The sequence below is a fragment of the Chelonoidis abingdonii genome, chromosome 6 (assembly GCF_003597395.2).
Source record: "Chelonoidis abingdonii isolate Lonesome George chromosome 6, CheloAbing_2.0, whole genome shotgun sequence".
NCBI lineage: Eukaryota > Metazoa > Chordata > Testudines > Testudinidae > Chelonoidis > Chelonoidis abingdonii.
The window spans coordinates 134,350,994-134,364,006 of record NC_133774.1 but is presented as its reverse complement, the minus strand read 5'-3'; the positions used below and the strand labels follow the sequence as shown (position 1 = coordinate 134,364,006).

At 44.7% G+C, this 13,013-nt stretch overlaps 1 protein-coding gene across 5 annotated transcripts in view; it reads left to right on the top strand.

Moving 5' to 3' along the window:
• The window catches only part of ABCA1 (ATP binding cassette subfamily A member 1), a 165,132-nt gene that overhangs the window by 81,228 nt on the left and 70,891 nt on the right, over positions 1-13,013 (top strand). For all 5 annotated transcript variants that reach the window (XM_032773278.2, XM_032773279.2, XM_032773276.2 and 2 more), the window contains 2 exons: positions 1,214-1,405; positions 11,290-11,376. In XM_032773278.2, coding sequence (XP_032629169.1) covers positions 1,214-1,405; positions 11,290-11,376 — 279 coding nt within the window. The remainder of the gene's footprint in view (positions 1-1,213; positions 1,406-11,289; positions 11,377-13,013) is intronic.

Genomic DNA, 13,013 nt, shown 5'->3' with positions numbered 1-13,013 from the left:
GATCACTTTTGTTTCAGACTGACATCCAGTCCAGGCATATCAGCGGTTGCAAACCAAGAGAAGCAGAAATGGAGAGAAACACTATTGTTAGTTGTGTACATCTGGTTGCCCTGCTTCTATTTCACAAAGTAAACCATGACGTTCCAAAGCTTCTCTTGTTTATCACCTGTATTAAGCATTTACCTTTGCACATTCAAAGGACTCTAGTGCCGTAATGACCTGTTAAAGGGATTTGGAGATCAGTCCCATGAGGAACGCAGGTATTAGATGATTGATCAGAGGTTTTCATTCATTTCCTTTACAGATATTAATCAGGAATCCTTAACTTGAGGTGTTTGTGGACAGGAGCTAGGGATCTGGTCTTATATCCATTGAAGTCAGTGGCAATGTTCCCATTGACTTCAGTAGCTCAGGATCAGTTCCAAACATTGCAAAATTACAACTGCCGGGCTGCGGCCAGTCCTTTGTGAGCATGTGAGGAAGAGAGAGGAAGGAACCAACCTTCTCCCATCTCATGACCTTTGCCAACTGGTGAGGATAGGCCATAGAGTGTGTCTTGTGCTGCAGGTACAGCTATGATTTCACACACACACACACACACACACACACCTCTCTTCATGCTCAGAGGTCTTGATGCAAAGCCCATTAAAGTCTGTGGGAGTCTTTCCATTAACTTTGGTGGGCTTTGGATCAGGCCAAGGAGCACAAAAGGAAGGCTTCTTCTGCTCTCAACTCCCGGTCTTGCACACCTGTGTGTGAGGCAGGAGAAATCTGATTGCAGCTAATTGTAGGCTAGAGAATGTGCCTTAATAGATGATATATCTCAGGAGTTTAGACTTTGGGTCTTTCTTCCTTGCTTTTGCCACATTTCTTAGTTTTGACCACAAACCTTAACTTGTTAGAGGGGCTCAGGTCCCAGATAAATATATATTGAGGTTGGTGTAGAGTAGGGAGTCTACTACTATATGGATCTGCATGGAGTGCTGGAGATATCTCAGCCATAGGACTCTCCTATGGAACTCAGTGGGGCCACATACTTTTGTCATAATCAGAATAACGCATGGCTAAGAACCATGAAATCCTTAGGGAGAAATACCCTCTCCCTTCTAACTTTGAATATTATGAATTATGATATAGCTAAATGATCATTTCTGACTTAGTGCCAAGAATGATTTATTGATGGCATTTTGTGTTGTTTCACAACTGTTTCCAGGTCATCCTGTCTGGCTACAGAATGGAGCTGAGAAATCTGTGCAATGTGTCAGAGCTGTCTGAATTCGTTACAATTCACAACCCAGTAGTCGCGGTGGTCAGCAAAGCTTTCCTTTGTACCATGCCTAAGGAAAAACTCTACGCAGCAGAGCAAGCCTTTCGTGCTAATATAGACCTTTTGAAGCCTGTACTGGTGAGTGCACTGGCTATAGCGTGATTTGTAAGGGAGAGCATCAGTGCTGGGAATTAGTGCTTTATGAAAGGCATGGTATAATGCTTGGTTCGGGAAATATGGGGATGGAGTGTTCAAGAATACACAAGCCTTTATTTTTTGGAATAGACTGTTTAATGCCAATAAGGAAAATGGAAAAAGCTTCTGAGTCCCCCAAGTTAATCATATAGTTTTCTCCTGCCATACTGCTGCTTTCTGTTGATTAAATGTTAAATGAGGACGTTGCCTGCGAACATGCGTCTCTGCATTGATTTGTCAGGAGAAAAATATTTATGTTGTATGGTAACAAAGGGCCATTATTCCTGTATTTTGATCAGATGTTGCGTCTAAGCTGGAATGAACCCACAGATGTCTGACAGAAACCTATTTAGCATTAGAGTTTTCATATATTTGCAACATAAGGAAGCTTGTAGCTAATGGCAACCTAAACTCTTTGAGTAGCTTTAACACATGTGCACGCATGTGAGATTTTAGGTCCAGATCCAAAGACCACTGAAGTGAAGGGGAACCTTTCCACTGACTTTAATAGACTTTGGATCAGTACCTAAATATTTTAGCTCCATGCAGTTTTCAATTATTTAAGTAAAATTAAGGTGCTTGGTGAAGATATTTGCAACAGACATGCTTGTTTATTTTGGAACCCAGGCGACTCTTTGTGTACCTACAGTGTCTGGGTAGCATACACTTGATTAAGAGCTTGATTAAGTTGATACTGAAAACAGCTCCACAGAGAAGAAAGAGCCTATGAACCACTTTGTTGTCCAATAAAACAAATACTCTGTCTGCACAGAGGAATTCAGCACTCTTGCTCTGTGGGTATCCAGTTTTGATATGCCTCATAGGACAGACAGTCAAGCATCAGTTGCTTGGAGTTTTCCCAATCAAAGGGGTTGATTATTAAGCACTGGAATCAGATTACCTTTCAGTCCAGACTTTACTGTAATTCATGTTCTGTTTTGCACATGTCTTCCATGTGCATTTTGTCTTTATCTAGGGAGGCTACTACCGAGAATGACATAATAACGAATACATAGAGATGAAGTAACAGCAGACAAAGGAAAGAGAGCACAAAAATTGTACCTATAGCGAAATGAACTATTTTGAAAAGGGCTCTGGGAAGGAAAGCATTTCAGAGCAGGCTGGGGACAGGAGAGGTTGAGGTGAGGTTATCTTCAGTTAGTTAGAGTGTTCATAGTTGAAATTTGCATTTTGTGGGCTTGAATGGGACTGAAGTGGTTTATAGGCCTTTTACTGGCCCTCTGCACAGGTGTAAACATTCACATGGCTGCAGCCCAGCATTTCTTTATCTGGGCAGTTTACACTTCCCAAATCTCCATATACACTCACTTTGAGCCCAAAGATTTTCAGATGCCAGTCTGAGTACGTGCCTCTAACTGCCCAGTTTACACTCAGTCAGGTAGGTGAAGGTACAAGTACTGAGATTTGCACCCACAATCCAATTGCAGATGCAAATTACTTGAGAATAAACTGGGGCCTAAAAAAGGAGGCTACTCGTTGGAAATGTTGGCCTGTAGGGTTTCTTCCACATTAAATGAATTCTGGTTCTAGTCAAACTCGCTCAGTACAGGCCCAACTTCCTCATTTTCCACCATCCTCAGTTATAGAATTTGCTTTCTGTAATGACTAGCTCACGAATATTCTCACAACGAAGATCGTAAAAGGATAAAAGTGAGAACATTGCCAACAAATAGGGTAAGTGTACACATACCCTTAGTAAAGTCTGAATTCTTTAGCCCAGCAGAAACAAAAACACTGGCCATATCTTAGCGTGTGTTTTTGATCAGTAAAAGAGTGGACATATGTCATTATGCTCCTGCCAGTGGGCAAGAACAATATAGATATTGGGTGCAGTATTGAGAAGCCTGCTTCTCATAGACTCATAGACTCATAGGTCAGAAGGGACCAATATGATCATCTAGTCTGACCTCCTGCACAAGGCAGGCCACAAAATCCTACCCATACACATTTATAACAACCCCGAACCCATGACTGAGTTATTGAAATCCTCAAAATTGAGATTTGAAGACCTCAAGCTGCAGGGAATCCACCAGCAAGCGACCCATGCCCCACGCTGCAGAGGAAGGCGAAAAACCTCCAGGGCCCCTGCCAATCCGCCCTGGAGGAAAATTCCTTCCCGACCCCAAATATGGCGATCAGCTAAACCCTGAGCATGTGGGCAAGACTCACCAGCCAGCACCCAAGAAAGAATTCTCTGCAGTAACTCAGTTCCCATCCCATCCAACATCCCCTCACAGACCATTGAGCAGACTTATCTGCCGATAATCCAAAATCAATTGCCCAAATTAAACTATCCCATCATAACATCCCCTCCATATACTTATCAAGCTTAGTCTTAAAGCCAGATAAGTCTTTTGCCCCCACTACTTCCCTCGGAAGGCCGTTCCAGAACTTCACTCCCCTAATGGTTAGAAACCTTCGTCTAATTTCAAGTCTAAACTTCCTAATATCCAGTTTGTACCCATTCGTCCTCGTGCCTACATTAGTACTAAACTTAAATAATTCCTCTCCCTCCCTAACGTTAATCCCCCTGATATATTTATATAGAGCAAGCATATCCCCCCGGAGCCTTCTTTTGGCCAGGCTAAACAAGCCAAGCTCTTTGAGTCTCCTTTCATAAGGCAGATTTTCCATTCCTCGGATCATCCTAGTAGCCCGTCTCTGAACCTGTTCCAGTTTGAATTCATCCTTCTTAAACATGGGACACCCAGAACTGCACACAATATTCCAGGTGGGGTCTCACCAGCGCCGTATATAACGGCACTAACACCTCCTTCTCCTTGCTGGAAATACCTCGCCTGATGCATCCTAAAACCGCATTTGCTTTTTTAACAGCCATATCACATTGGCGGCTCATAAACCAATACCCCAAGGTCCTTACTCCTATCCTCCGTCATTTCCAACTGATGGGATTCCCCATGTATAGTCTAAAATTCTTATTATTAATCCCAAAGTTGGGATGACCTTTTTGCACTTTCTCACTATTATATTCATCCTTACTATTACTCCAGTGATACAAGGTGGTCCAGATCTTCCTGAAATAGTATCCCGGTCTCCTCCGTGTTAGCCAATATCCCCCCCAGCTTCGTGTCATCCGCCAAAACTTTAGTAACACCATTCCCGCCTCTTTGTGCCAAGGTCAGTAATAAATAGGTTAAATAAGATCTGGTCCCAAAAGCCGATCCATTGGAGGGACTCGTCCACTAGTAACCTCCTTCCAGGGCCTGACAGTTCACCCGTTTCGTATCGAGCCCGCTGGAGTCTCCTCCTGTAAACCAGTTCCTTATCCACCTTACAACTTTCACATTCATCCCCATCTCTTCCTAATTTAACTAACATTCCCCATTGCGGAACGTGTCAACGCCTTACTGAATCGAGGTATTATAAATCTACCCATTTCCTTTGTCTATATATATCTGTTCACCTTTCAAGAAGGAGATCAGTTGGGTTTGGCCCACGAATCTACCTTTGTAAATTCCATGTTGCCATATTCGTCTCTCCAATGTACCCATTGACCTCAATGTCCTTTAACTACTTCTCTCCCTTAAAATTTCTTCCAAGACCTTACACACGACAGACGTCAAGCTAAACAGGCTATAATTACCCGGATCACTTTTATTTCCCTTACTTAAAAAATAGGAACTACGTAGCAATCTCCCAGTCATACGGCACAACCCCCGAGTTTTACCGATTGGTTTTAAAAATTCTCGCTAACGGGCTCGCAACTTTTCACGCGCTCAGTTCCTTAAATATCCTCGGGTGGAGATTGTGGTCCTGTCCTCTGATTTTGTACGCCCATTAAGCTTGTTCAATTGGCCTCATACTCGATGCGGTAATTCCACCCCATATCCACATTCCCGTTGCATCCCTTCCATCGTCCCTTAAACTCCTCACTAGTCTTATTAAAGACCGAGGCAAACAAGTACTTTATTTAGATATTGGGCCATGCCTAGGTTATCCTTAACCTCCGTTCCATCCCTCAGTGTTCTAAGCGGCCCCACTTCTTCTTTCTTGTTTTCTTCTTATTTATGTGGCTGTAGGAACCTCTTTATTTACATATTAGGTTTGCTTCCCTCGCAAGGTCCAGGTTCTACGCGGCTTTTAGCCTGTTCCTCACTTATATCCTACACGTTCTGCCTCACTTCAAGGCCTCGAAGCGTTCCCTGCTAATTCCGCCTTTTCTTCCACTCCCTGTAAGCTTTTTTCTCGCTTTTTCTTAATCCCCTCTCCTGGAGTTGCTTGTCATCCAGCCTTGGCCTACAACTCTGCTCATGGGTTTTTTCCCCTTTCTTGGGATGCCAGGCTCGGACAGTTTCCGCAGTTGCGACTTAAAGTCAATTCCCAGGCCTTTCCTCCGCCATTTAAATCCACAAGTTCCTCACGTTCCAATCCATTCCTAACTAATTTCCTCACCTCTTTAAGATTAGCCCTCGAGAAGTCGAAAAACCCTAAAGTCCCAATCTACCATTTGTTATATCCTTTCCATCTAAATTTGAATTGAATCAAGCTACATGATCACTCGAACCAAGGTTGTCCCCTACCACCATTTCTTTACGAGGTCCTCCACTACTCACCAAAACCCAAATCTAATGAATGCATCCCCTCTCGTAGGTACTTTCAACCCTTGATGAAGAATTTCCATCCGCTATCACATCCAGAAAAAAAATCTGACCCCTAATTATTCTATGCAAGGCACTTTCGCCTACCAGTCTATTATCCGGGAAGTTGAAAGCCCCATAAACAGCATTCCCCTTTGTTGAAATTCATTAAAGACATTAAAGGAGTCTCTATTCCATATCCAATCAAGATCCCGGCGCTGTAGCACACCCTCAAAGCACTATCTCAGGGGAAACTCTATAGCTTTTTTACCCAAAGTAGTGACTTTACCTCAGACAGACTCTGTCTTATCTATTCCATCAACTCTTATTTCATTACAGTTCAACCCCATCATTGATGTACAAGGCTACTCCACACCTTGCCATTTCTCCTGTCTTTTCTAAACAGCACAATAGCCTTTCAATACCCGTAATCACAGTCATAGATACTATTCCACCAGGTTTCTGTTATCCGCCCTATAATATATCTGGTTTCACTTTCCTGCAAACCAGTACGCTCCAGTTCATCCATCTTGTTCCCATAGGCTCCTGGCATTAGTGTACAGACATTAATTTTGACGCTTGTCGTTCCAGTGAACATTCTCCCCCGTCGTGCACAGACTTTCTACCACCAGCATCACCCGATTAGGCTAGTTTTCAACTCCGGCTTTTCCTCCCGGGTCAATTACTTTGGTCCACAAGGGTATCCCCCTCCACTGTTATACTTCCTCTCTCCAGCGTTAAAAATCTCTGGCGTGGGAGATTCTCCTGAACATCCCAACCATCTCCCCCAATCTTCCTAGTTTAAAGCGTCTTCTTAATAGGTCGGCGAGGCCCTCCAAAATCCTAGAATATTGTCTATTTCCCTCCATTGCTAGAGAAGTCCATCCAGAGCGAAACAGTCGTCTTGCCGTAAACGCTCCCATGCACGTACATACCCAAATGCCTCCTTATAATAGCACCACTGCTGAGCCAATGTAATCAATCCATAATCTGTTCGCTCCTTCGTCCGCCACCGCTCTAGGAACCGGCAGAATCCACTGAAAGATCACCTGAGCCTCGATTTCCTTGAGCTCTTCCCAGTCCTGACATAGTCCTCCTTGATACAGTCCGCGAGTGACTAGCCGTACTACATTCGTCCCACATGAAGGAACAATCAACGATCTTTCCCGCTCCCCAGCTAGGATCCTTTTCAGGCCCTTCAAAGGTCCAAACCTGTACCTTAGCCCCCGGCAAACAACACCTTCTTGTTCTCCGCCGATCAGGTCTAGTTACAGCCTGTCTATTCTTCTCCAGTAAATAGCTCCAAACCAGTAGACTTGCCTTTCCTGCCGACAGTTGATTCTCCGGTCTATTCCCCGCTAACCAGCTGCCGCAAGCCCTCTCGATTTTCGCTCCTCGCAATCCTTCTAGGCTCATACTGGGTGTCGCCTCCATGATCTCCTCCCCATCCTTCGCAGGCATAGCCGGCTCGCCTCTTTTCCTCGCCCTCCATCTCCTGTCACGCGAGACCCTGCTTGTGCTCCATCTTCATTTTCCACTCACCAAACCCTGTTCCTGAGCTATCTGTTTCTCCGTCCTGGCCTCGTTGTTTCCCTCTGCCTGGTTCTCCTTAGTTCACATGCTATCCACCTTCCACCTTTTTCCACTTTCCTCACCCAGCAGCTCCTCAGAATTCTTTGGTCCTGCTTCCATCTGCTCGTCTGAGCTTATCCCCTGTGCCTCATCATGTCTGTCTTCCATCATCTGCTCAAACCCCCTTCTAAACTCAGCCAGAGTTTCCACCTGCATCTCCAGTCCTCTTATCTTTTCTTCCAGCAGTTCTGATCTTGACTTGAGAGGAAAGCTCTCTGCTTCTGAAGAGAATCTTGAATCCAGCAATTCTGAACCTGATGAGCATTCAGCCAACCTTCCTTAGGAGCACAAAGCATAATTTTTCCAAAGGAAAATGTGAAGGTTGTTGTAGTGCCTGAATCAGTTAAATGAAATACATGCGCTCTATGTGGCCAAGTGGACTGAATAAATGAGCCTAAGAATTGGTCATCACACATTTGAAACACTCTGGCTTAATGGCTAAGCAGTCCCTTGACCTATAATAACATCCTTGGAAAAGGAGGTAATGTTCTGCCACTCTTGAACAAAGGAGTCTGTTCACTTGCAGCATTTTCCTAAGGGTGAAATCTTGGAAACGAGTTCTGTTCTGTTTCTTATACAAAGCTCATAAACCCGTGTTGAAAAGCTCATTGGCCAAGTAAATAACATTTTTTAAAATGCCCTGGAGGTCTTTGTTTAATGGCATTTTAGTAACTAAAAGCTCTCTCTAGCTGTAATGCAAGTACGACAAACTCTGGGCCATGTTTTCAACTGGCATAAACAGACGTGGCTCAATTGGCTACAAGTTTTCATAATTTTCTTTTCTGAGACCCCTGAAGAAGAAGAGGAAGAAGGAGGAGAAGGGTCCATGAGTTGCAGCTCTATTTCGGGTAAATTTCACCTCAGGGACTTTGTGAAAAACTCAAGCTCCCATTTGAGCACCACATTAAGGGCTCGAGTGATACGTTGGTCTTTCTGCATTGGAGAGTGTGTTCAGCTCTACATAAAAGAGAAGAATTAATGTTACAAAGTAAATCAGTGTGATACAAAGTGCAATGAATTGGCTGGTGAGATTTCAGCACAATTAAGAAGACGAAAGCCAGATAGAAAAATGGTGCTTATTTTTACCATACTTCATATTCGCAAATTTTTCCATATAGAGAACTTGTCCAATAATTGTCCAAGCCTGGGGACAGAGAACCTTTGCCACAGGAACAGAGGGAGGCAGTTGTGGTTAAAACCCAGAACTGAGATCCAGGTTGCCATCTTTGCCACTGCCCTGCTGTGTGACCTTGATTCTGGGCATGTCTGTGCCGCATCTGGGAGTGAGCCCAGGTCCTAAAAATAACAGTGTAGACATTATAGCTCGGCTAGGCACATGCTCTGAAGCCTGGGGCTGGGGATGGGCTTGAGAGCCCGAGCTCCAGCCCAAGCTGCAACATCAAAGCACCGTCTATAGAGCTATTTTTTAGAGCACCAACGTGAGCCCTGCGAATGTGAGTCTGCAGGCCCCAGCTGGGGCTTGCTCCCGGATGGAGTGTAGACGTGCCCCAAATGTCTCTGTACCTCAGCTCTACACCTGTAAAATGGCGAGTGTGGTGTTTCCTAACCTCGCAGAGGATAAATTAAATGTGCTTAGTTATGCTTTGGCTTATAGAAGCACTTAGACAGGCAAATCAGTTTAGAGAGGACTGCAGAAGGGACTCTGGGAGGGATCATCAAAAAGCCCAAAATTATGTCTGGATGGATGGCAAAAAGCCATTGTTGAGTGGATGTTCATTGTCCAAGCAACACACCTGGGCATAATGCAGTACCAATCGCTGAACTGCAGATTCAGTAGAGATCTATGTAAGCCTTTCCCATTTTATAGGCCCTTTGGGATGATGGATGAGATCTGCCACGTGCAGTATTAGACGCTCTGCGTTGAGCCTGCTCTGCAGGGTAGCTGTTGTTAATTCTGTATTTGAATAGCACCCACAGTATGTAGAGAGTTTGCAGTGCTTTAGGCAGGGCTGGCTCAAAAACGGGGGTGGAGGGGCCATTTCACCCAAACTTCCATGGATTTTATTTTCTGTTTCTTTCAAACTGTTCTCTAGTGTTGAGACTGCTGCTGATTCAGTAAAGAGGAGCAATGCCAATCAGGGACTGCAGGCAGCCAGGCGGGGGAGGGGGAAGCTAGTGCCTTTGCCCTCAGTTAATCCCCTGAAATCAATGCTGGAGGGATATCCCTGCCACTTAAATGTGGGACCAACCCTCCTTCGCTTGACAGAATGAGACACAATCTCTGTAAGCGGGTTTTCCCCTCGAGACAGTAAACCACACAAGTTAAAATGGGGCCTTCCCACGTAGGGAAGAGCTTCTCTCTGTGTTGATCTTTCCAGTTCTAATAGTCAGCATGGAGAGGCAGTTTGTGTGTGTGTTAAGTAATGGGTTTTAACTCTGCAGCGCCGGGGCATCCCAGAAAATGTCTCCAGGTTTGGCAGTGAGCTATAGCTGTGCTGTGATTCACATGTTGCACGAGGCCATGAGGGAGCTGTGTAGGGTGACCAGACAGCAAATGTGAAAAATCAAGACGGGGGTTGGGGGTAATAGGAGCCCATATAAGAAAAAGACCCAAAAATCGGGACTGTCCCTATAAAATCGGGACATCTTGTCACCCTAGAGCTGTGAGGGCTACAAAAAGCAATTGTGTTTGTCTCTCTTAATGACATGGGTGGCATTTTGTCATTGCTCTGGCCCAAACAGAACACTGAATAATACATACATTCCAATTACTTGAACACAGCAAGTGAAGTTGCCTATGAAAAGAAGGTTTTCTTTAATATAAATACAAGCGTCTTTTGAACCTCTGGCTTGGTGTCCTTTTTAGTGTGTTGGGATGAAGCCACATGAGATCACCCTTCCCTTAAACAATAGGGCAAGGTTCCTGTTAGGAAATAACAGAAATTCCAAATGCGTGATTTGTCTACCACTTCCTGGTTGAAATAGTGTTTATGACAAATATTGTTTCCCATTGCAAAGTAAATATGACTTAGATGCCATATTTACTTACCAGAAGCAACCACTGAAGTATCATGTGGTAAGGCAAGGCAACATATACACGAACATTGTGTCCCTTGAAAAAATACTGACATATTTTATTGCATATTGTGCAGAAATTATTTTTTTAAATCTCATGATTCAGCCTGTGAATTGTCCATTCTCATCCTTCATGGGAGAAATGTCAAAAGCTCATGACCAGCTCCTGCATCTCTTACTCAGGGCTTGTCTTCACAGCAAAGTTAGCTTGAGTGTTGCCCCTAATTCAAGTCCTACCCACACATACCATTCACTGAAGCATGGGATTCTTCACTATCACAGTGTTATCCTCACCACAGTCCTGTGAGGAAGGGAAGCATTACCCACCCTTGATGGATGAAGAGCTGAGACCTGGGGCAGATTAAGAAGCTCATCCCAGGTTGCACAGAGGGAGTCTGTGGCTGAGCTCGTAATTGACTCGGGTCTCCTGAGTCCCTGTCCAGTAAACCCTGCTCGGAATCTGAATGTTTCTGAGGGTTTGCATTTCCCTGTTGGTTTCTTTTTGTGATCTCAAGTTTCTATTTCTCTTTCCTGTTACAGAAAGGAATCACGTCCAATTCCTCCTTACATGATCTGTCAGGAGTCATGGAGACCTTGGTGGAGAGTCTTGGGAAGCTCGTTAAAGAGGTAAGCTGCTCCTTCCTGCATCGGGAGGGAGAACTTCTCTTTGCCATCACCATTTCTAGCCTGAAATTGACTTCCCCAAAGCACAAAGCTGCTCAGTAACCTGCACCTGCCTTACTGCTTTTTTCCCTTTAATAAAGAAAGGCCCTACTTTGTAGCACCATTGTGTTCCCAAGAACTCTGAGGGAAGTCAGTGGGAGTCCTTTGAGCCATGCAGCTACAGATTTGGTCTTCTGAGGGACCTGAAGGAAGAACTCTGAAATATCTGTGATATGCACTGTGCCCTACATTTGCTTTTCAGAGCCAGCTTTTCCAAGGCAGGAACAATCATTTCACTGGCAAAATAAACAGAATGCTTGCTCTGTCCTGGACGGGGCCCGTGGGCGTGAGCCGGTGTAATGAGTTTTGCTCACAGATGTGAGCAGTGCTTAGTTTCAGCAGCTGGTCTCAGGGAGTGACAAGGAGTTATGAGAGGGGAAAGGTAGGTTGATGTAATTTACTAGCTCTGGACTTTTGGACAGTTACATATTTGTTGCTTGTCTCATCTATATTTGTGAAGCATCTAGCGTAGGGGGAACCTGATCCTGCTTGGGGCTCTCCAGGCACCATCAGAATATAAATACAAATAATAGTGTGACCAATTTGCATGTGTAAATGACAATCGTATGGATGAGAAAAAACATTTTTGTAGGTGAAATGGTGAAAAATCAGCCCTAAGTGCTTAGTGCTGGACCAGCCCCCAGCTATATTTTTAGAGCTAGCTCCTTGGAGCAGGGATTGCCTTTGTTCTGTGTTCGTACGGCACAGCACAGTGGGGCCCTGCTCCAGGACTGGGGCTGCTGGCCCTCTGAGAATATAAATAGCAATAAGAAGTGAGCTGTCTTACTTTAGCTCAGATTGTGCTAACTGTGACGGTCTGTTATTCTAACATGTGTTTTCTCTCTTGGAGAAGTTGCCATTTAAGCTAAACAATACCATCCCCCTCCTCCCCATTACCCTGTAGCCATGAACTGGAGTAATCTCTTAGAGCCTGAGAAAGCCGAGGTCACCTCAGGTTACTGAGCACTCTGCTTCCATAGAGGGGAGGGTGTTAGAAGCTGGCACATGCCCACCAACTCTTCCTTGGACATGTTCCCTGCTGAATCCTAGGACCTGCAGCAATTCCCATTTATGACGAGACGAACAAGATCAGCGTCCGTTTGGAATCAAGGCAAAGCTGTAGCCGTTAGCAGAAGAGGTTCTCCTAAGAGCCTGGCTTCGGGGGCTGGTTACAGCTGTTTCCTGTTACAGCACTCAGGCCTCTTTATTTTTATTGCCTGGGGGTAAAAATAATTGAAACCATGTGATATTCTCTTTGCTGATGTGGCTGAAAACTCCCTGAGTAACGTGCCTGTTGCTTGACAGCTCTCCTGGGTAGGCGTACCTTTCTTTCCCTCTATTCCAGTGCACACAAAGGGAGCCTTTCCTCTGCAGCGCCTGGCCTGTCGCATTAGCCTCTCAGACTGCTTGACTGAAAGTTACATTTCATTCTTTGGGGTGCTGACTGCTGTGTGACAATTGGGGAAGGAGGATTCATTCCCTTGTTGATCTAGCAGCAGGCATTGGGGAAAGGAGAAAACTATTATTTGCACCACATCCCC